Source organism: Condylura cristata, unplaced genomic scaffold (assembly GCF_000260355.1).
Source record: "Condylura cristata isolate star-nosed mole 26May11 unplaced genomic scaffold, ConCri1.0 scaffold00004, whole genome shotgun sequence".
In the NCBI taxonomy this organism is placed as follows: Eukaryota; Metazoa; Chordata; class Mammalia; order Eulipotyphla; family Talpidae; genus Condylura; species Condylura cristata.
Window position 1 is genome coordinate 26639563 of NW_004567105.1, and position 23720 is coordinate 26663282.

Below are 23720 nucleotides of genomic sequence, written 5' to 3' on the forward strand. Positions count from 1 at the left end.
AGATGAAGAAGTCAAGGTAGCATCTTATTGAGAGCCAGGTTTGGGCCTTCCCATTTGTTGGGGATGTGGCTGAATGAATGTGTGGTATTTTTGAAGTCATCCATAAGTTTGAGAAATTTCAGTTTCACTTCCTAGTTTTCAAAACCAGCAATATCCTACCAGCCTAAGTGGGCCCCTGAACACCTCCTGGTTTTAAGCTTCCATTCTGTCTGACTCCCTCTGGATCTCCTCTACAAGGCCTTTAACGTACCTGGTCTACAGGCACCTTCCCAATGCTGCGCTTCTTTTCAACACGACCTCTACATCTGTGTCAGGTTCCTCATCCTCTCAAGGTTCCCCTGCTATAGGGCTCTCTTTCTCGTCCTTTTCTTCTTTGCAAGTGGTCCTTGATGCAGCTGTCTTCCTGAAGTCCATTTTCTTCTTCATAAGAGCTTTGGGGTCATCTCTTATTGATATGTATCCTGAAGCTTCCACTTTGACTCATTTCTTTTGACCACTTGCATTCTTAGGATTGCTATTCATGAAGCTGGAGAGTTTGGGGTGACATAGAGGAGTGTCCCACTTCTGGTAGATTTTCCTCTTCTTCTTCACACTGTGTTCCCTGAGGGGGGACATATATTCCTGGGGTGTGGTTTTTCCTGCTTCCATCTCTGCCTGAAATTTGCCCTTTTCTTGCTGCCCTTCTGCACTGTGCTAACCTACTGAGTATCCCCGACCTCACAAAACACAGGTTCCTGACTGAAGGCCACTGGCTGGCTCTTGAGCCCTTTTTCTCCCTTCTTGTGGTTTTTGAGCTTCTTGCCAACTCTGTTCACCTCTTCACGCTATCTGAGGTTTGGGATGCCAACTCTGTTCACCTCTTCACCCTATCTGAGGTTTGGGATGCCAACTCTGTTCACCTCTTCACCCTATCTGAGGTTTGGGGCATCTTTGTTTTCGAGTCAGAGGCATAGCAAGAGGGCACAAGAACTCACTTCTTGTTCTCCTTGCCAGGAATTCAGAGATGAAGAGTTTGTTCTGCGCTATGGTAGTCTCAATCCTAACGTTATATTTTAATGTCTGTTTTGGTTTAGTTGTACCTATTCCTTTGCTTCATTTATTTATATTATATATAAAGTGAAATCATCTGGTATTTTCAGCTTGGAATTTAAATACATAATTTCATTTTATAATCATATTACTAATGTCATAGGTAATGAATCTAATTCTGTCATCTTTTTAAAAGATAGTGACTCCAAAGCTCATGCTCTGTTTTACAGGCATTTTCATCTATAATTACTCCTGAAAAATGTTGAAATATTTGTCTTGATAAGTCTGTTAAGAATTATCTCCCAGATGCTTTCAACAGAAAATTCAAAGTAAGCACTAGCATTTGAGAATTCCTTAGCACAAGAATATATACAAAAAAGACACCTCTGTATCAGAGTAGCCCTTAATAATGATGCACAGCAGTAAAGCAGACTCCCCTGAGCTGTGTATCTCGAGTTTTGCAGCCTCTTAGATAATGCCCCTGTACACCCATGCTGACTCTGCTTTATCATTCACACAAGAATTTTTCATATTTGCAATGGGACATTTTCTGTCATGCAGGAGATTGCTCATAACATAGATGCTTTTGCTTTTCAGACTTCCACTGATTCAATGCCAAAGGCATTCCCCAGATATTGTAAAAGCAAAATATGTCTACAAATATATCTAGACCCCAGTTAAGAACCTAGGATAGACTGTAAGGCCTGAATGTTCACTCTTGTTATTTTATAATATTCTCCCCACAATCTGATTTAACACTATTTGCTTATAATCCACTGAAAATATTGTCAGATTAACCCCATGAAGTACATCTCTAACAAGTTGTCCCTCTGGCTCCTTGGTGCCTAAGAAACAATGGGTAAAAATAGATCTTCATTATTTTAAAATTTATTTCTATTATTTTATTTCTGGTCTTGTAGAGTTAAAAAAAAAAAAACCTCTTTTCACTAACAGAAAAATACTATTATCTTAATTTGAGCAGAACATAGTCACACTAATCAAAATGTGTCCTTGCCTCACAGTGAATCCTATACCAAGATGTCTAAATCAGATACATTGATAAAGCATTTCCCTCTCTGCTCTGTTCTGTCAATATGGTTTGCTACCCATCACTTTCTATTATAATACTATCTAACTTTAAATTTTATAACAAATATTACCAACTGAAAATCACTGGCATATTGCCATGCTGTGAGCACATACAAATACATGTTTTTTATCTGTCTAAATGGCAAAAGAATTGATAACTCTGTATCTAAATCTTGGTATTGTTTCAGAAACACATAATGTAGCAAAAATAAATTTTGACTATACAAATTATACATACACAAGTGTACAGACACATAAATACACATATGCATACTTATCCAACTTTATATTGTGTAAGTTCACAACAAAATTCACTGATAAATGAAATCATTAAGTATCACAACACAATGCGTCAAAACCAGGAATTAAAATATGACGACTTTATTGCTTTTCTAATATTTTGGAACAGGTACAATTAGCTAATGCATCATCCATTTCTTGATGCTCGCATAATCATCTCTCCTTCAACTTCCAATGAAAAATTCATATGGGGCCCTCCCTGGTAGCGCAGCGGGTTAAAGCACTGCACTAAGAAGCTTAAGCCACTTCTGCATGAGCTCAATCCCCACCTGCCCCGGAGGAGATCCACATGGCGCAGCAGACCTCTCCTGACCCGCCCGCTATTCCCCTCAGCATGTACTTCGTCGATCTGCCTGTTCTGCTCCCCACTCTGTCCCTGGTGAATGCTGTCACCTTCTGCATCTCTGGCCTGTACCCCAGTTCTGTATGAATAAATAAACAAATCTTTAAAAAAAATAAAAGAAAAATTCATATGACAAGCATCATGCAGAGCACAGTGAACCCTGATCAATGTGGAATGTAGAAAAAATACTATGTTGGTGAGGATGTGGAGAAAAAGGAACTATCCTGCACTGCTGGTGGGAATGCAAACTAGTACAACCACTATGGAAAACTGTTTGGAGGTTCCTCAAACTGCTAAACATGGAGCTTCCCTATGACTCAGCAATCCCACTCCTAGGTATCTACCCAAAAGACACAAAAACACTGAAAAAGATACCTGTACCCCCATGTTTATTGCTGCTTTATTTACAACTGGAAAAACATGGAAGCAGCCCAAATGCCCAAAAATAGATGGCTGGATTAAAAAGATGTGGTACATATATACAATGGAATATTACTCAGCAACCAAAAAAGAGAAACACATGTCTTTTGTAGCAACTTGGATGGAGCTGGAAAAGATCATGCTTAGTGAGATAAGTCAGAAAGAGAAAGAAAAATACTGGATGGTTTCACTCATAGCAGGAGTATAATGGACCAGGCAAGAAAATAACAAGAATAATGAACAACCATATACCAGAGACATTTTGCAAGGGTGGAGTGGGGAATGGGATCAAAAACGGGGGAGTGGGGAGGGAAGTGCATGGGATTTTTGGTGATGGCACATGGGTGACATGGTGATGGGAAACCTGCAGGGATTACAATTGAGATGGCAAAAAAAAAAAAGTAAAAAATGATGTAAAAATAAACTGTTATATAATAAAAATAAATAAATAAATAATGAGAAAAAAAAAAAAGAAAAATTCATATGACAAGCATCATGCAGAGCACAGTGGACCCTGATCAACGTGGAATGAAGAAAAAATACTATGGGTCTCCTCCCCTGCTTAGTTTCCTTCTTATATAGTGAAATAATAATAATAATGGTGATGACTGGACAAGTACTTATAGTAAAATGTCAAGGGAGTCAATGAATTTTTGTCAAAAGACCATCAACTTTACATTTGAATGTATCTATCATCTCCATCCATATCACAGAAACCTTTATACAGTATTCGACCAAAAACCATTATTTCTCTGGTTCTAAGACATAAAATGATAAAATTATAGGCAGTAAAATGATAGTTATATGATTGACATTTGGGGGGCTACAGTCTTATGATGAGACTTCTCCTATTCAAAGGTATATTGAGCTTTGTGTTTGAAAGGGAGAGTTCAAGGACAGTTGTATCAACTTTGTGCTACTTATTTAGGGTACAAATTGATGAGTTTACCAAAAGGCTACAATGATTCCTTTCTCAGAGCTGACAGGTTATTGGAATATTGCTGGAGAAGAGAACATTACTTATATGTTATTCATTGTTTAGTATCACAGCAAAGTATAGGGGCCAACAACTCTGGGAAGACTTCTTAATTCTCTATTCCTTGAGATTTTATAGTCATATGAAACTATAGAAAAAATATTTTAAATGATAAACATGACTGATTTTTACTTATCATTAGCAAAACATTTCATATAAAGGCCGAGTTTCAGTATGAATGGAAAATATCAATAGTCCATGCCCTCCTTCAGCTCCACACTCATTTACCACACTGACACATGCTTCAATTTTACCCAGAGGGCCCTCTCTGGTGGCTCAACAAGTTAAAGCACAGCACCTAGAAGCTAGCCACAGCTGCTTCTGCTCAAGCAGGAGGTGATCCACATGGCACAGCAGACCTCTCCTGTCTCACCAGCTGCTCCCCTCAGCAGTATATATCACCAATCTCCTTGTTCTGCTCTCCACTCTTATCTGTGGTGGATCTTCTCACTGTCCCTGCATCTCTGGCCTGTACCCCAGTTCTGTACACATAAATAAATAAATAGTTAAAAAAAAACTTTACAAGATTTAATCCTATGTTCCTCTTTTACTTTAACTGATTCCTATATTTTATGACTTTTTGTTTTAATAATTTGCAACTGTCATTCAATTTTTATATAAAGGCTGAAACATTTTCTTTTTGTTCTCCTTGAGCACTGAACTATCATGGTTGCTCTTTCCCAAAATGGATGTTCAAATTCAAAAGTGTTACCTAGTAGAGTGGCCACAAACACACCTGAGTCTTTGTGTGATTGCACTCCACTGACAGATGTGCATTTCTGACCCTGCAACCTCTGCTTACATCATCATGATTAACAAAAATGATGACAGTCACTGAGCAACAGGTATGTATCAAGTACCATGTGATAAGGAGTTTTCATGCTCTGTAATCTCTACAAATCTCCATTATAAATATGAAAAGGATGAGATTCAGGGAGATAAGTAAGTTGGCCAAGTTTTCCTAACTAGTGAATGTAGTAAATGGCAAATTTGAGAACAGGAGGAGGGAAGATTGAATATCAAAGAGACTTCAACTTCTTCAGTCTTCCCAAAGTTTTAACTATTTTTATGAGGACAACCTAAAAGGCACCCTCCGCAGGAAAAGTATGCTTAATTTTACAATGAAGAAAATGTGTGCACACCATTTTAATAAACAATTTACATATAGGGCATTTAAACATTTGTAAACCTCCAATCCATGAAAGGGTGTATAGGTGGAGGAAGGAAAATGACGAGGGGGAGGAAGGAAGAAAGAGATTAAACTTTTTTGATGCCCAAATTTATAATTACACCCCTCCCTTAAAAAATTCATCTAGTCCAAAGTCATTTTGAGAATGAAATGCCCATGTTTCTTAGAGAGAGTGAGAGATCATGAAGAAAAATGGTGATTTAAAGAAAGTAATTCACACAGTGTCAACATTTTTCTTTCCCACATGTTCCCTGTGATAGCAAAAGCATTTACTCCTCCAATAGTCCAAAAACAATTAATGCCATACATCATGTGTGAATTCAACTGACAGGACACACCATCACAGCAGCTATGGCACAGCATGCTAAAGAAGCCAAGCACAAGTATCGTCATAGTTTAAGACAAAATATATATATATATATATATATATATATATATATTAAAATTAACATGTTTTTATGTTTTATTCACTTTACTAATACAGGAAATTTTCAGAGTAAGAGGAAATACTAAATTCAATTGTTCTGGTCAGAACAAAGAAACTACAGGAAAAAAAATTAGAATCTGATTTCTAGATCTTTCTGACATGGTGGATGGCCTTAATCAGCAGGAACTTAAAAAATTTAAAAAATATTATAGATGGATATAGCTTTGTTTTAAAGACTTCAGGAATCTGCGTGGCTTTTTACAACACTCATAATGTTAAAGGGAGAAGAAAACAGTTTTATTTTCTGAGGAAGTACAAGAATCATGGTTGGCAGCGATCATTATATGATGTTCATGTGATAAACTACTTTGTCAAATGATGGAGAAATATAATAAGATTATTTTACAAAGGAGGCATATTATGCTAAACCTATTCAAGATACTACTATCTGGTACATAAGAACATTTTCAGTAAGAACCATGTTTTGTGAGCAAATATCCTGAGGCAACTTTTATGTCCCTTAGATTTCAAAACTACAGCTTTCAGTCGCATAACAACAACACATCCTGACAATGCAACAAAAAGAAACACTAGAAGACATTTCTCTAGACTACAACAATCAGTTTTTATAGACTTTATATGGACTTTCTATTCTGGATTTGTTGATAAAGGTTAATAATATTTACTGCTTGATCTTTCTTCCTTTCACCTGTGTTCTGTCTCTTTCTTGGGCATTACAAAAATCAATGAATCTATTTTATAAAATACTAACATAAAAATCATACTTGAAGATTGTTAACATTCTTATTGAGGGAGAATCTCTTACAGCTATTTTGGTAGTATAAGAAATTATATAAATATGTTAATAATACAACAGTTTAGAAATTATTTTAATTCATTCAGTAATTTATACTTGTCTGACATTTCAGTTTTATAAATGCTTTCCATATATCTCATTTATTTTAAATGTAAAACACTCAATGATTAACAATAAAATCTCTGCTTGCTTAAAAGTAATTATTGAGGCCCTCCCTGGTGGCGCAGCGGGTTAAAGCACAACACTGAGAATCTAAAGCCGCTTCCGCATGAGTTCGATCCCTACCTGCCCCGGAGGTGACCACATGGTGTGGCAGACCTCTCCTGGCCCACCCGCTGCTCCTCTCAGCAGTGTACTTCCTCAATCTGCCTGTTCTGTTCCCCTCTCTGTCTCTGGTGAAGCCTTTCGCCGCCCCTGAGCCTCTGGCCTGTACCCCAGTTCTGTATGCACAAATAAATAAATAAAATCTTTAAAAAAAAAGTAATTATTGAGCACAGATGCAAAAATTAAAAAGCATATTCCACTTCAAACAGACAAAACAATATGCAAAATACTTAATATTTCATTTGTGTTGGGATACTAACTAACTATAAAGAAGTTTAAAATCATTCCAAAGAAGTACAAATTAGTTAAGTATTGCTTACAATAATAAATTATCCCAAAACCTAATGATTTAACAAAGGTGTGTTCTTTTGTAATATTTGTAGTTCTGAATCGGTGGTGGTTTAGTTGGGTCATTCTAGCTCACCATTTGGACAGGGGCAGTTATCCAAAAGAGCAAGAGGGAAGCCATAGTTAGTTATAGGACCCAATATTGGATGTCATAATCCATCTTTCCAGAAAAATCCTACCAATTACACAAGTCAGTCCTATTCCATTTAAGAAGAAACTGCTCAAGAGCAGGAATACCAGAGAGTAGAGATCTTTGGGGAAAAATCTGGAGGCTAGGTAATATAATCACCTATCTTATCAGATAGTCAAAATTAAGAATGGTCTGATCTACTCCAATTAATCCAGTAGCCAATCCCTCAAAGAACTTCATATAGGAGAGGAATTCAGTGCCAGAAAATTCTCTGAAACGTGTCCAAGATAAAGTCACAAAAGAGGTTCAGAAAGCACACAACAAAGGACAAGATAAACGATTATTCTGAATCGTGTAAACACTACAATGTATTCTACCATGTTTATCTTGAACTTTGAAAGCATCAAATTAGGGACATGTTAAAATAAGTAGTTTAAATCTCTTTACAATAGTTAGGATTATTAAATACTTTAAGATGAAACAAAATTGAGTTTTTCTGCAGAACATTATCCTATCTGCATAGCTCATAAGAACTGTTTGAAAAGGAATTGTTTCACTCCACAGGATCTACTTTAATGCCTACTTGTGTAAGTAACAAAAATACAGTCTTTGGAGACAGAAGACTTGGCTTCCCAGACCTGTTCTGATACTTAATAGTCAATTTAGGCAAGAAACAATATTTAAGTCCCATTTCTCACCTGTACACTTGTCCTAACTGCACCCTTAGTCATCCATGGATCAGAGAAATTTATGAAGACACTTGATCAGCAAAGCAGTTGAGCATTTATCAGGACTACCCAGGGATAATTGGATCCCTAATGCTATACAGACAGCTGGAAATAAGAAAAGGAGACAGAAAATCTTCCATTTTCTAAAAAACTTTGCTTTACTATTATTAAAAGCAAAAGTAGGAACAAACCAGGTTCTCCTTATAGTATACCAGTAAGAACCTTTGAATTAGACAAGACTATCATGTGGTCCTCAAGGAAAAATAAAGGACCCATTAAAATCGATGTTGCATGGGCTTCCCTGGTAGCGCAAGGGGTTAAGCCTCAACATTATGAAGCTATCAGCAGCACTTCAGCATGAGTTCAATCCCCCACCAGGGAGCTGACACACATGGCACAGCAGACCTCTTCTGTCTTATACGATGTTCTCCTCAGAAGTAAATTTCAGTAGATCTGCCTATTGTGCTCCCTACTCCATCTCTGATGATTCCTCTCACTGTCCCCTTCTCTGGTCTATACTCTAGTTCTATGTAAAAATAAATAAAATCTTTTTAAAAAATCAATTCTTTATTAAATTACTATCAAACAGAAATCATAAAACTTTCCTATAGCAAAATAAAATATTACAGAATTGTGATTTGAGAAATAAAATTTGAAAAAATTACATTTTAATGCATTTCAAGGAAAGAAACAGTATTTGACGACTGTTTAGTTATAAATGTAACATACTTACGCATACAACCACTATTATACATACGTATTATAATTACATACATAAGTATTATTTGTTCTTATATCACAGATTACACACATGAAAAAAAGGCATTGCTTCTGCTGGGGTATCTGTCCCCCTGCTTCTTCATCTCCTTTCTTTTGGCTGACTTCGTCCTCCTAGGCTCCATTCAGGGCTAGTGTTTTCCAAGAACTTTCTGACATTGCTGCCACCCATCTGTTCCTGACTAGAAGTTAGGAGCATCTCTCCTGAATCAGCACAGCACCCTTGATGACAATGCTGCTGATGTAGACAGTAATAGCTTCTAACGCAACTACCATTGTTAGGTACTTACTATGCACTAGTGCTCAGTAAAATACTTTTATTTCTAATGTTATTCAATCCTATCACAAATATGTAAAAGCAGTAGTAAAATTACTGACGTTTTATGCATGGCTAAAATGAAGCTACTCGCTGGAAATCACAAAACCAGAAATGCTGGGACCAGTCTTTGAACTCAGGCTGTCTTGACTGTAAAACTCAGCTTCTTCACCTAATTTTTAAATGCTACATAAACAGTGCCTAGTCCACACAGGTGCTAATTCCATTTTTAGAAAAATATGTGGCCTTCCCTGGTGGCACATGGGTTAGGGCACATTACTGCAAGCTAGCTGCAGCTGCTTCATTATGAGTCTATCCCAGGCCCCGGGGTTGACCCACATGGCGCGGCAGACCTCTCCTCACCTGCCTGCTGCTCCCCTCAGCAGTGTGCTTCATTGATCTGCCTGTTCTGCTCCCCACTCTGTCTCTGGTGAATCCTCTTATTGCCCCTGCGCCTCTGAACCCCAGTTCTGTATGCATAAATAAATAAAATATTTTACAAAGTAGAAAAATATGTACATGAATGAAAAGATAGTATAGTTATAAATGTTTCAAATATTAATTAAAAATTTCTTCTCAGTAATAGAGTCATACTAGGAACAGAAGGTTGCTCAAAGAGAGGTTTCTAATTACTCCAAATGTTACAGTAAAAGATGACACATGCCTTATGAATTGCTAGTATTTAAGAAGTATCTATGCACAGATTTCCTTTCCCTGTAGACCAGTGGTACTGAGCTATATTTTCTGCTAAGGCAAGATGACTTGAGAGGTCTATGAGAGATTGATAATTTCACTAAAGTGAAATTGCAGTGGGGAGCACTTTAACACCAGAAAGAAAAGAGGTCAACCATCAGAAACACTTTAGGTAAACTGTAATTTTATAAAATAATAAAGCATTAGTCAAGAAAAAAATATTTGCTTACTTGAATATCTTTTGGGGTTTCTTCCAAATATATAAGAAGTGGGAATAGATTTAGATAAACATATGTCCTCATTAAGCCTTATTACAAGGAAAAAAACAACTCTGAAATTGGGCCTCCCTGGTGGCCCAGTGTTTAAAATCTCAGCAGTATCAAGCTATCAGCAACCACTCTGGCATGAGTTAGATCCCTGGTCGGCGAGTTAACCCACAAGCTTCAACTAACCTCGCCTGTCTCTCCTGTGACTCCCCTAAGCAGTGTATCTCAACAGATCTGGCTGTTGTGCTCCCTACTTTGTCTCCAGTGAATCCTCTCACCCCCACACATCTTGCCCTACACCCCAGTTCTTATATGCATAAATAAATAAAAATAAATCTTAAATAAAAGCACAACTCTGATACCACATGGGAACACCAGGTCTTTCCTGCTGCCTCCCACCTCCAGACTGCATAGAAAATGTTTATTCTGAGAACAAGACCTGCAATGAACACAGACAAGATGACAAACTCCCTACCTGTGAGAACACACCATTTGACTTCACATACAAATTCTATGAAGAAGAAAGACATACTTACAGAAGTTACAGATTTAGTCAGATGTTTAATCTTCACTCTATATTTTCTTCAAATGCACGTTATGAATGGAGGTGCCTTCTAGCTGAGTTGTTGGGGTATATTGGCCATATTTTCACCCAATTCACATAGTAAAATATACTTTAAACAACGTTGTAATATCCAATAGTTTCTCCCGCAAGTACACTTCTAAATATCCATACATAATTATGAGCTAGTAAAAAAAAAATGACACCATAATTTCTAGCTTTTTTCTGGCCAACAATCTAATTTTTTTTCTCAATAGTTCATTAAGAATCAAAAACTACAAGTGTGTAATGAAATCATTTGAATAAATATAAGTCAAAATGCCTGGCATGATATTTCCAACGAACATTATCTCCTTAGCTCATTAACATCATTTATAGGATAAAGAAAAGCAATGAGTGGTAGCAAACATCTTTGTATAAATGACTACCAGCTTGCTGAAAAAACTTATTAAAATGTGAAGAGAAGTGCTTTCTTTTTCGTCCTAATGGATAAAAAACTATTAATCTGTTTCAGGTTAAAAAAAAAAAAAAACAGTGTACTTGATAAGTTACACTCATTTATTTCTCCTCCTTTTTATTATAGCAGTTTCTGCTCATGGTTTTTAAGTGTACACTGTTAAAAGACTTCAGGATTCAAGGCTTTGCACAACATATACAATTTCAATAATATATATATCATACAACGGAATGTGTAGTATAGACTATACTATATATAATATACAAATCTTAAAAATACATAAAATCCTGTTAATAGTGGTTGTTTTCTCTGAGAAGTAGACATTATGATTGACAGAGGATTTCTTGAAGAATTTTACACATTTTTATGCAACTGAATTTTCTACTATATGCATGTACTGCTCTTAAAATAAAATTTAGTTTCGACTTTTTTGAAGAAAATATTTCATAGGAATATAAATAGCTAGCACATATACTTAGCATTTCATTCCTTTGCCCAGTTTCATCAAGCTCAATTGAAATTATAATTCCTTTTCCCAGAAAGTAAAGACATAAAAATCTAGGTCTTGCAACTAATTTTCTCCAACTTAAAGAAAAAGCTTTCTGACAGAAGAAAAGATAAACAAAGAGGAACATTAAAATAAATGGAAAACTTGAAACAAAATTGCTTGTCAGAATGGAGATTTCACTGAGAAGTATTGCCTTGCAGGGTGACCTGTGTAAAGCACTTTTATTTTCATCTTCTAATGTGAGTTTCTAACTAAATATTGTTTTAAATAGGCCTTTAAAACATTATCTAAAAATTGGACAGCTGCAGTTCTCAAAGATTTAGTTTACACTTTTATTTTCCTGTCCATATCATTTTAAAAGTATAAAGTTCACACAAAGCTCCATCTATTAAATTTTGTGTCTTAAAATATTCCACTTTTGGCACTCCCTGGTGGCGCAGCGGGTTAAAGCACTGCACTAAGAAGCTAAAGCCACTTCCGCATGAGTTCGATCCCCACCTGCCCCGGAGGTGACCACATGGCATGACAGACCTCTCCTGACCCGCCCGCTGCTCCCCTCAGCAGTGCCTCTCCTGACCCGCCCGCTGCTCCCCTCAGCAGTGTACTTCGTAGATCTGCCTGTTCTGCTCCCCACTCTGTCTCTGTGAATCCTCTCACCATCAGCTGCCCAAACCTCCAGACTACACTCTCTTATATGAATAAATAAATAAAATATTTTTAAAAATTAAAAAATAGATGTAAAATGGAATGGATTCCATAAATTGATACAACTAGTAATAAAATTCTGGCTCTGAGTGAACTATGTCAGTATGGCACTTTTCTATTATTTGCACATTGGTAAAGAAATTAAACAAAATTTCATATAACACCAAAGCCATCTCTCTACCTAAATATTTGGCAAAGAGGTCATGGTGATCAAATAAAAAGTGTTGTCTAAAGGAGTATTAGGAACAGAGTGGGAGATAATTCAGATACAAATGTTTTCTAAGTAATAGATTTGAGATTAATTGTGAATGATTAAGGGTAGGATGTTTTATATATATATATATATATATATATATATATATATATATATATATATAGTCAAGTATTCTCCCACATATACGTATATATCAAGTATTAGCATATCTTAGAAACTAATAATTCAGAGACATTATTAATCTTCCCAATAACAGGATTCAGCAGGTGCTTTTTAAATTTTAAGCAGAAATATTACTCAAAAATGCCTTCAAAGATTTAACATGAAACTGATCAAAGGGAAAATGTTTTGACTTTTTACTTAATAGTCATACAAGATTATGGGAGAAGAAAATTCCAAGTTAAATTAAAAATATGTTTATAGAACTTCCCTCCCCTGCACATATCACTGAGTTGTTGATTCAAGAGTAGAATGCTGTACAACAAAGAAATAAAGTTTCAAGAAATTTATGATCTAATTTTGACTGAAGTATTTAATAAAGTTAGGAGAAGAAGCTGTTGGACAGAAAATGGATGAGAGATCCCTTTTATCTAAATCTGGAGGACTGTTCTTGAGAGCTACATCAGAATGATGGTGCAGATATCTGTAGAGGAAGAAGGTTGCGAAGTGGCTCTCCACAGCAAGGTTCTAACATAAACCAGGCCTGGTTCCCAAAAACTTTACAGTATCAGCATCATATGGGAAAGAGATAGAAATTCTAATTCTCAAACTTCATTCCTAACTTAATGAATCAAAGCACTGATGTGGAACCTTACAACCTAAATTTTAATAACCCTCCAGATGATTCTGATGTACACTGAAATATGAAAGTCATTGTCATAGTAAAGGCATAAGGAGGCAAATGTTGAACAGTAGATTCATAGCATCAGAATCATGTAGGATAGGAAAAAATTATCTTTCAATTCTACATTTCTCAGTCTATAGAGAAACTTTTAAAGGTATGGAATTTCATGGAATGATTATAGTAGAGGAAGTTTCAATGGGAACTGAATTTGAGATCAGGTTGTTGAGGAGCCTTAACTGCAAGTTTGATGAGTCAGACTACAGGGGTCAGTCATAGAAAGCCATGTAAGTGTTAGGTTTTTAAAAATTGTTTTACTGAAATATGACACTGACATATTAGTCATGCATTAGCCATACATGTACAACTCAACGAACTATCACAAAATAAACAGTGTTGTAAATTCTGTGAGCAGATAAAGCAATGCTTCAGAAAGATGGATATGTTTTCTGGATATGTTTCTCACTGGGTTTCCGGGGTAACAACTTGGAAAACAGAGGTTGAGTACAAAATAAAGGTCATTACACTTTCAAGTACCATATGTCAAAAGAACAGATAGAACATTTGCAAAGGAATTAGAGAATTTAAGGTGTTAGGACCTTAGCAGGGAATAGTGAGGCAAGACATATTAGGTGACTTGGCCTAAGTCATACAAAATGGCTAGAAAATAGGAAGAAGAAAGCCAGGCTTTTTGTCTCCCAGTCCAGGGTCTTTTCTCCTGCACCACACTGCATGCCAGAAAAACAGGGCTAGGATTTTTTTTTTTTTTTTAAAGAGAGAATTGACAGAACTTGACAAATGATTATATGTGGAGGCAGAAATAAAGAATTCCCAGTTAACTCTGTAATCCCTGGCCTTTATTATTGGAGAAAAGTTACTACCAACCCGAACAAATCAGGGAAGAGATGTAAAAAATGTCTTTACAAAATACAAAAGAGTGTGATCTCAGCTGCTTAGCATTTTGAGTCTCAACAAGACCAAATGACTCTCTCTCTCTCTTATTAGCATATTGTTATGGCCCAATTGCACATTTAAAATAAAGCAAATATTGCACATATAGGTTATAACAGTCTATTTAAATTACATGGAAAGGATAATCCTGCCACAACTGATGCTGGTGATTAATTCTAAAAAGGACTTGCTTAGAAGGCTTTGGCAGAACATTTTGAGCTGACAGCTCACAAAAGACAAGGACTTCACTGTTTACAGCAACAAATATGGGAACAATAATGACATTACACCATCTCTTCATTTCTCTGCATCTCTCTGCATCTATGTAAAAAGAATGTTTGAATTACATTACAGTCTATCCATATTTTTATAGATTTTATGGAAGTAATGCAAATTCAATGATACACCCATAAAATGTCTTCCTTTATTATTTTTTTTAGAAACACTAAAAATATGGCACTAGAGAAACAATGAATCTAATTTCAAATGATTCCCTTTGAAAGTCAACAGTCTCCTTTCTCATTTAATCATCTTCTAATACTTAAATTTTAATCTGCATTTCTCAGTGAAAAAAAAAACAGGTAGGAAAACACTTGGGCATAATCATGGTCAAACTATCTTGGATCATTTCATGAAATTTCCAAAGCATTTATTCAACACCAACTATTTATTGAATGATTCTACAAAATGCTGGAATTAGTTCTCCAGAGGAGAACAAAACAAAGTTCTTGCTCTCAGAATGTTTACATTCTGTTCATGGAGACTGAACATGCAAAAGAAAACATCTAAACACTATTAGACAGGAGTACATGAGAGAAAAATGAATCAGGCAACTTTGTATGGGACTGGAACAAAGAAAGGTTTGGATTACCAAGCAAGTGAGCACTAGCTGAATATTTCTACAAAAAGAGAATGTAAGTTCCCTATGTACTTAACATCACCTCCACAATATTGATTTTGGCTTCCTGGTCACAATCTACCCCCTTTTAGACACTCTCTTCATTCATCCATACCTTTTCAAATACAAATGTGTTCACACACAATCAAATGTTTAAGTCAGAAATATGTGGGATGGCTCTAGGTTAAAATATGCGGGAGAGCTCTGTAAATTATGGTTCCTTCATTTTCCCTTTTCCATGTTTGCTTTCACTTATCCAATCATTTACCTTTTATCAAGGGAAATGTATCCCTGTTCTGTAAAATTTCTCATAGACAGAAGGGGATAGGATGATGGTATCCTGGGGTGGTAGAAAATTTTTCCTAAATTTCATCATGAAAATAATTGCCCACTATAACTTTTGCTAAGCAACAAGTAGATTTTTGTTAAATGTATATAACCAGGATTATTACTAACACATTTAAAAATATATGGGTGAATGGGACTGGAATTCTTTTTAATTATTTAATAGTGATACCATTCTGACTTAAAAACTTTCATAAATGCCTAATTCCCTGTTGAAATTCTGTTCACTAACTATTGTATTTTTAATAATTTATTTTACATTAATTTCTGTACTGACTACAACCAATTTTCAAGGACAAAACAGATAATCCCAATAGTTACCGGTTTAAAACAGCATGTGAGTTTCAGGTCTATTCTTAGCACTTTGTTACTTGCCATAAAAATGTGATGGTGCGTGTTTACTCCCTGAGGGACAAGAACAGAAGGGGGAAGTATTGACATGGAGATGTAAAGGACTAAACAATCTGCAGAGATACAGAGGAGTACTAATTAAAGAAAAAAAAAACCTTACGTTAAATTTCCTTATTGTTTCAGGCATTTTTGCAGGATTTTTAACCTACAATTTAATACATATGACTACTGTGTTCAATAAATATTAACTGAGCACCTACTGTGTGCTAAATTCCAGGGCGTAGCAAAGAATATCTACTTTGAAATTGCTCATATTCTAGCACAAAATTAAAAAAAAATAATAAACAGACTAAATCAATACAGTCTGATAACAAATAAAAGAGGGGTTAATAGAGAATAAAAGAACAACACAAAAGAGGAACGAAGGGTAGCTAACCTAGCACTGATAAACAAAAGCAAATTTAAAAATTAATATTAAGAAGTCAGACAAAATTACAGTTGTGTCTTATATTTAAGGAGCTAGCCATATAGCTAGTTCCTTCGCATTCAACGCAAAATGCCTATAACTGAAATGGCAAGTATTAATATTTCCATGCAATATTGAACCCCTTGAAATAATTAATTCCTAAAACAAATGATCATTTATCATGCAGCATAAAAAAGACAAAATTTAGGCCCTCCCTGGTGGCACAGCGGGTTAAAGCACAGCACTGAGAATCTAAAGCCGCTTCCGCATGAGTTCAATTCCCGCCTGCCCCGGAGGTGACCACATGGTGTGGCAGACCTCTCCTGACCTGCCCGATGCTCCCCTCAGCAGTGTACTTCATCGATCTACCTGTTCTGCTCCCCACTCTGTCTCTGGTGAAGTCTTTTGCCACCCCTAAGTCTCTGGCCTGTAATGCAGTTCTGTATGCACAAATAAATAAATATTAAAAAAAAGAGAGAGACAAAACTTAAAGTATTAGCTCTTAGAATGCTAACTCAACTCTGCAGCTTTCCAGGTCTCTCTGGGGAGCTGAAGCTCAAAAAATTCAATGAGACCAAAATTAACTGCTATTTTTAAAAAGCCAAGGTAATAAGATAGTACTTGGATGTTAAAATACATTCCTGTATAAGCAAAATGTCCTGTGGAATAACATGTAGGGTAGATATGAAAGCAAGCTAAAGATTTTCCAGGACTCAGGCAAATACTGATTGTTATCATTCTCATAGAGTACACACTTTCACTATAATCAGTGATGGAGAAAGTATGATTACTTCATGCATATATCTCTAAAAAAAGTGTATCTTTAATCTTAGAGGACAAAAATTAGCATGTTAAAGAAGTCATAATACAAATAAATGTGCTGAAATAAAGAACTGGTATCCTACTCTTCTCACCTGGATTTGTACAAATACAAGAAAATTATTTGGAGCTTTAGCCCCCTGACTTTTTTTGTCATTGAGAAAGGAATGGATAAGAATGAATCAGTTGATTAAATGAATCATCTAATGTAACAGGGAAATAGACAAGGTAACCGATATTTAGAAGTAACAATCATAGGACAATATAGTGATACAGTATTGAAGAACGTACCTAAAAGTTGCCAAGAAAATAAATCCTAAAAATTAAATTTTCTGTAATGACAATGGTAGCAGTCATTCCACAAAGTATACAAATCAGAATCATTACACAGTGCACTGTTGTGTCTGGCAACACCACACTGAGAAACAAACGGGAGTTGTGGACCAGGCTACATAATGCAGGATGCTGCTCAAGATCAAGATTCCAGCCTCTTTACTGATAAACCAGTCATACAGCATTAGCCACATGGGGAAGCAGAAAAACGAAAGGGCGAAGCAGCAGAAACAGGGGAAGGATGGAACTGTACTTCTTATCTGTTGATAGCTTGGCATGTACTTCTCATCTGTTGATAGATCAAGCCCTGACTCCCAAGTCAGGTTTTCAATCTTACCAATAAATTGTTCCACTAATTAGCTTCTGGGTCCTTCATTATACATCAGTCAAGGACCCTCCCAGCATTCCTGGTCACACCTCTCGATGCACACCCTCCCCACAGTGATCTAGTTTTATGCTCTTAATTGATGTGAAAGGCACCTTGTAAGGTTGGGTTACTATAGTCAGGCAGTTTGGACTTGCTTTAGGAATACAGACCTGTAGGTAACAAAATGGAGGCTGGATTAGGACTAGCAAACCCACAGTACACATGAAGCCAGTGTAATATGTCAGTTATACTTTAATGAATCTTTAAAATTAATCTTACTAAAAAGCTATTTATCTCAGAGTCCTGTTATTTAGAGTTGCTGTAACTAAGGGACATTTCTACAGCATAGATAGGTGACTTATTTTTGAATGATTCTGCATTAGTCATTATTACAAGACTTTCTATATTGTTCCCTTGACATTGAGCCCTCAGTGCACCCTTCATTTTGAGCTATATCCTAATTTAAATATTAGGCTCTTAATAAATATTGAAAGAAGAAGAGGCAGGGGAGACATTGGCAAGGGTGGTTTGGTGGAGGGTGAGCAAAACAAGTGCACATAAAAGAGCAAAAATATAACAAACAAATTAAATAATAATAAAAACAGGGAAAAAATGAAGGGCAACATGAAGTCAATTCCTAAAACAATCAACTATTTCACAGTATTCTACTATTTCCCCAACCCTGTTAAGTCTTCACTTAAATTTAGAGCTTAAAGGAATAAAGTTTATTTCTGCACAGTGTTGCTGTAACATATGCACAGTTCTTTGCAAGATAGTGAATAAACCCTCTTAGTAAACTACCTAAACATCCAAAGCTAGTTGATATTTTACCAGCACTGCTTACAGGCAAGGGTTAAGCCTTGAAAAGAAGTAAGGACTATAGATGCACAAACCAAAGGCCTACTAGATACTTACTTTGATGTCATGCAATCTTTATGACCTCTTGAAAACTCAGGAAAATGTCTTAAGTATCCAAACACGCAGAAAGTAGAACTCAACTATTAATTCTATTCTGATTTTCAATAAGAAAGTAGTAATTTGATAGCACAATTTTGCACATTTATTTTGAGTTTTAAGTTTGTTTAATCTATCCCGCCCCCATCTGTTATAATATGAATGGCAGATGTAAAGTGGTAAAATGTTAGTGTGAGAATATGCAGTATGCCTAATCTAAGGAATTGATTTCTGTTAATGTTATGTGCATTGTATCTGCTTATTTAATTAAAAGCCATTAGAAGGTTTACAGATTTCCATTTGAAGAGTAATGAGGGCTAAAGAATTGGTTTTATATTTTAAGATAAGCAAAAAAAAAAAAAAACATGTTATGTACAAGAACATACTATCTTGGCAAAACTGAATTTAGTACGTACAACATTTATCATTTTATTCATCAATTTAAAGGAAAATATGTACTAATTAGAAACTATGCCCAATATATTTGTTACTAATATTGATCACCTAGTAACCAACTGACATTTTGAGTATTCTAGAGAGTTATTTTTCCCAATATCTGGCCCCTCCAAGTTATATAAAAAAGAAAAAAGCATGACTCCTAGAGGGAATAAATAGTCACTTAAAGAATATTTATTTGTTACTACTCTCCACCAGCAACTGCTGTATAATTGATATCAGCATCTCCATTCATAGTTTTATTAGGTATCCATGTGTACGTTCTTAAGCATTCATCATCTTTCTAAGAATACAGATTTTTTTATTTGTATGATTTTATTTTTTTCTCATTCTTCCCATTACTTTTTTCCTGTTTTGTTTCTATTGTGAACACTACTTCATTTCTTAGCCACTCTGGAATGTCAAAGTTCTCAGCATCTTTATTCACAATCTGTCTTGCCCTTCTGCTATAACCACACAGACCCCTGTGGCTGCAAAAGAAGTATCCACTCTGTTCTAAATGCCTGCAGCTGAAATAAGGCCTTGCTGAAAAAAACTGCCCATGCATGTTGGTTTTATAGCTGATAGCTTCTGACTCCATATGGACTATGGGGACTGCTCTGCCTTATCATGCTTATACTTAATGTGACTCAAAGACAATTTTGTAGTAATCACTACTATACTCCTTGCTTCTATGAGTTTGACAGTTTTACACTCCATATATAAATGAGATCTTACAGTATTTGTCTTTTTGTATCTGATTTATTTCACAAAGCGTAATGTCTGCTAGGCTCAAACATATTATTGCAAATGGCAGGATTTCCGTCTTTCTTGAAGCTGAATTAAATTCCACTATACACACTTATTTATGTAAGTATGTATACACACACATCGCACACCCTATTGACCCACTCATCCTTCAATAATTGCCTAGTTTTAAACTACTGTTATTAAATGAGATCCTTGGTACAGCGACTAGCCAGGATTCTAAATTATATACAACCCACCTCATAAAATAAAATCTCCAAGGCTCTGCTATTCCATATACCTTATCCCTTACCTTCAATAATTTATCAAATCTTGTTGATTCTGAAGAAAAAAAATTTCAAATTCAATTCCTCTTCTCTAAATAAACAGAATCATGTGAGCTTCCTATGTAAAAAAAGCCTTTGATTTAGTATTTTCTATAGCATATAACTGATAGTATAATCTTCCCATCAAACTTGTTTTGATATCACTCTTCTCCATCAATGATTCTGAAAGTTTCACAGTATCTATCAATATTATGCAGACTTCCTTATATTATCACATATAAATCTTTTAAATCCTACTGATTTTTTTTACTTTTTCTCAGTATACAACACATGTACCTGCCACATGTAGCAAGTCCCCTCTATTTCCAAATGATCTCAGCCTCCTCATTACTTATGCCTTTGCACACGGTTTCTCTTTGGTTGAAATAACTTTCCCTTTTCTTGGTCATGAGCAATACTTATTTAACCCTTAAATCTCTGCATAAATCTCATGTTCAATGAAAAATCTGAAATTTAACAGTAAAGAGTATTGTTCCATTATTTATGTTCATTATATAAGCTTGTTCATACTTTTACAACAGTGGTAAATCATATCTTATCTGTTTACCTACATAATTCATTTGAGATTATAAAAAGATAGAAATCATTTCTTACTCATTGTGCATTTCTTACTCATGGCATATTTTAGACAATGGTAAATATCTCTTGAATGACTAAAAGAATTGCTCAAAAATTTGTTTTAATGAATATAGGAAACCATCCTACCAGAATGAAAACATAATGGTGACAGCCTGAATCTCCTTACTATAATTCCCCTTTTTGTGCCCTCCCTGGTGGTGCAGCAGGTAAAAGCACAGCATTAAGAAGCACTTCAACATGAGTTCGATCCCTGCCCCTGAGGTGATCCATATGGCACGGCACCCTCTCCTGACCCACCCGCTGCTCCCCTCGGCAGTGTTCTTTGACTGTTCTGCCTGTTCTGCCCCCCACTTTATCTCTGATGAATACTCTCATCACCCCTGTACCTCTGGCCTTTATCCCAGTTCTATATGCATAAATAAATCTTTAAAAAAAAAAAAGAGGGGGAATCATTGCCTGACATATAGCTGAGCAATCATAAAATGCATGAGTTTTGAAGTCACTGTGCCTCATTTCAAATTCTCACTCTTCCAACCACCAAGTATATAACTTGGGGCATATCATTTACCCTGTTTTCATTTCTTCATGTAAAATGAACGAAATAATCGTCCCTATATCCTCAGGCATATGTGAAGGTAAAATGAATAAAGATATGTAATAAGTTGTAAATATGTGATGACAAAGCACTTAAAAAGGGCATGTTTTTCTAAACATTATATGAGGGCTTGTTGTTACTACAACTTTGAAAAGAAAATGGAACAAGGAAGACTGAGTGATTTGAGTGAACAGTAAAGGTGACTGTGTCTTTCCTCATTATTAGCTAATACAGAAACATTTCTAAAACTGGCTAACTGTTACATTAATTTTATCTTGGGTTTTACGTGGTATAAGCTACCTGACAGAAACCTTCTGTTTTAAGGTACAGAATATGTAAAGGTGCCCGTAAAGAAACTGGGATGCATGTGTTTGCTACATTATTTCTGAAGATGACCTATATAACCATCACTTATCCTGGAATGTTTATCTTGCTGACCAAATTTCCATAACTTTTTTTCTCCAGCTTTACAAATCAATAGATAAAGCATCTGCTAGTTGTATTCCATCTAAGCTCTCATGTCTCTGGTTTCTTGTCTCAAGACCCAATCTATTACACATTGTGGCTTTAGTCCACAGTGAGAACAGCACATACCCTGCTGTCCTGTCCTACTGCTGCAGCAGAGGCCGACTGCAAAGCTGGAGGAAGACTTGAAAGTAAAATGAAGAGAAGAGACAGTAAAAGAAAGCTGAAGGAACTACATCACAGATATAGCTCCAATACATCAGCATGCCTATATAAAAAGGAGCTGGAAGAAGATTAGAATGTCAAAGATATGCTCTACCAACTGCCTAGAGCTGAACTTGGTACTAAATATTTAAGCACAAACATCAAAACTCTAGTTTTGCATTCCCTGGAGTAAACTTACGCTTATGCTGCATTACTTTGACCACATGTATTACACATTTGCTTAAGCATCGATGTTTCTAAATATATTCTGACAGCAAGCACAGCTACAAAGGAAAAGAAAACCTATGATGTTGTGTAGTTTTTCAAAGATCTGACAGGATTCTTTAATAATTAAAAAGATGCTATACTAGCCTAATGGCAAAGTATTTCTGAAAATTGACTTACTATGCACAGAGCTAGAAGATTACACTGAAAACCGGATAATCATTAATGTGCCTTCCTGCTCCATTTTGCTTGGGTTTATCTTTGTTAAGCTTCTTATAAACTGGAAACTAACCAGATTAAAAATGTATAAGTCCTTTGCGTAAATCAAAACACTTTGTTAGAGGATGTCTCCTTTTAATAATACTAGTATTTTTACAGAAATTAGAAAACCTGAGGAAAATACAAGGACTCTAAATTCTAATTGTTACAAGTACAGTGATTATAACAGACAATTTACAATAACTGCTTGGAAATATTTTAATGAATACATATCACAACTATGAAAAAATAAATGTCTTAAATTAGAGTGATTTTTACTTTATAGAATTTTACTTTATCTTTGACTAGTGAAACGATGATATGCAAATAATATTTTAATAAGTGGAATCAACATTACCCAAAGATGCAATACTATGGTAAATATACCAGATAAGGGGGTCTCATAGTAGGACAGTCAAAAGTCATTCTTTGATCCCATTTTTGAGTATATATGGAAGAATCTGATAAGAGCTTCTCAAAGAGGTATCTGAACTTCATGTTCACTGCAACACAACTCATAATGGCCAAAATATGGAAATAAACTAAATTTTGATTGACAGATGAATAAAGAAAATATTCATACAATAAAATATGGCTAAGCATCAAAAAAAGAAAGGCTGCCATATTTGTCAAAAAAAATTGAGGACATAATGCTAAGTGAAATAATGCAGTGGCAGGGTAATACTACATGAGTTCACTTCCATGAGACATGTAAAATAACTAAATTTATAGAAGCATAAAGCAAAATGATTATTGCTGGGGCTGGGCAAAGGGAGTTGTTCAATGGGTATTAAATTTCAGATATGTAAAATGAGTATGTTCTAGCAATCTGTTGTTCAACATTGTGCTTATGAATAATACT

At 35.5% G+C, this 23720-nt stretch overlaps 1 protein-coding gene across 1 annotated transcript in view; it reads right to left on the reverse strand.

Moving 5' to 3' along the window:
• Nucleotides 1-327: 327 nt before the first annotated feature.
• Nucleotides 328-23720, reverse strand: part of LOC105854735 (lysine-rich nucleolar protein 1-like) — a 31762-nt gene continuing 8369 nt past the window's right edge. Inside the window, 3 exon segments of the mRNA XM_012735146.1 lie at nt 328-675; nt 717-824; nt 22301-22355. Coding sequence (XP_012590600.1) covers nt 328-675; nt 717-824; nt 22301-22355 — 511 coding nt within the window.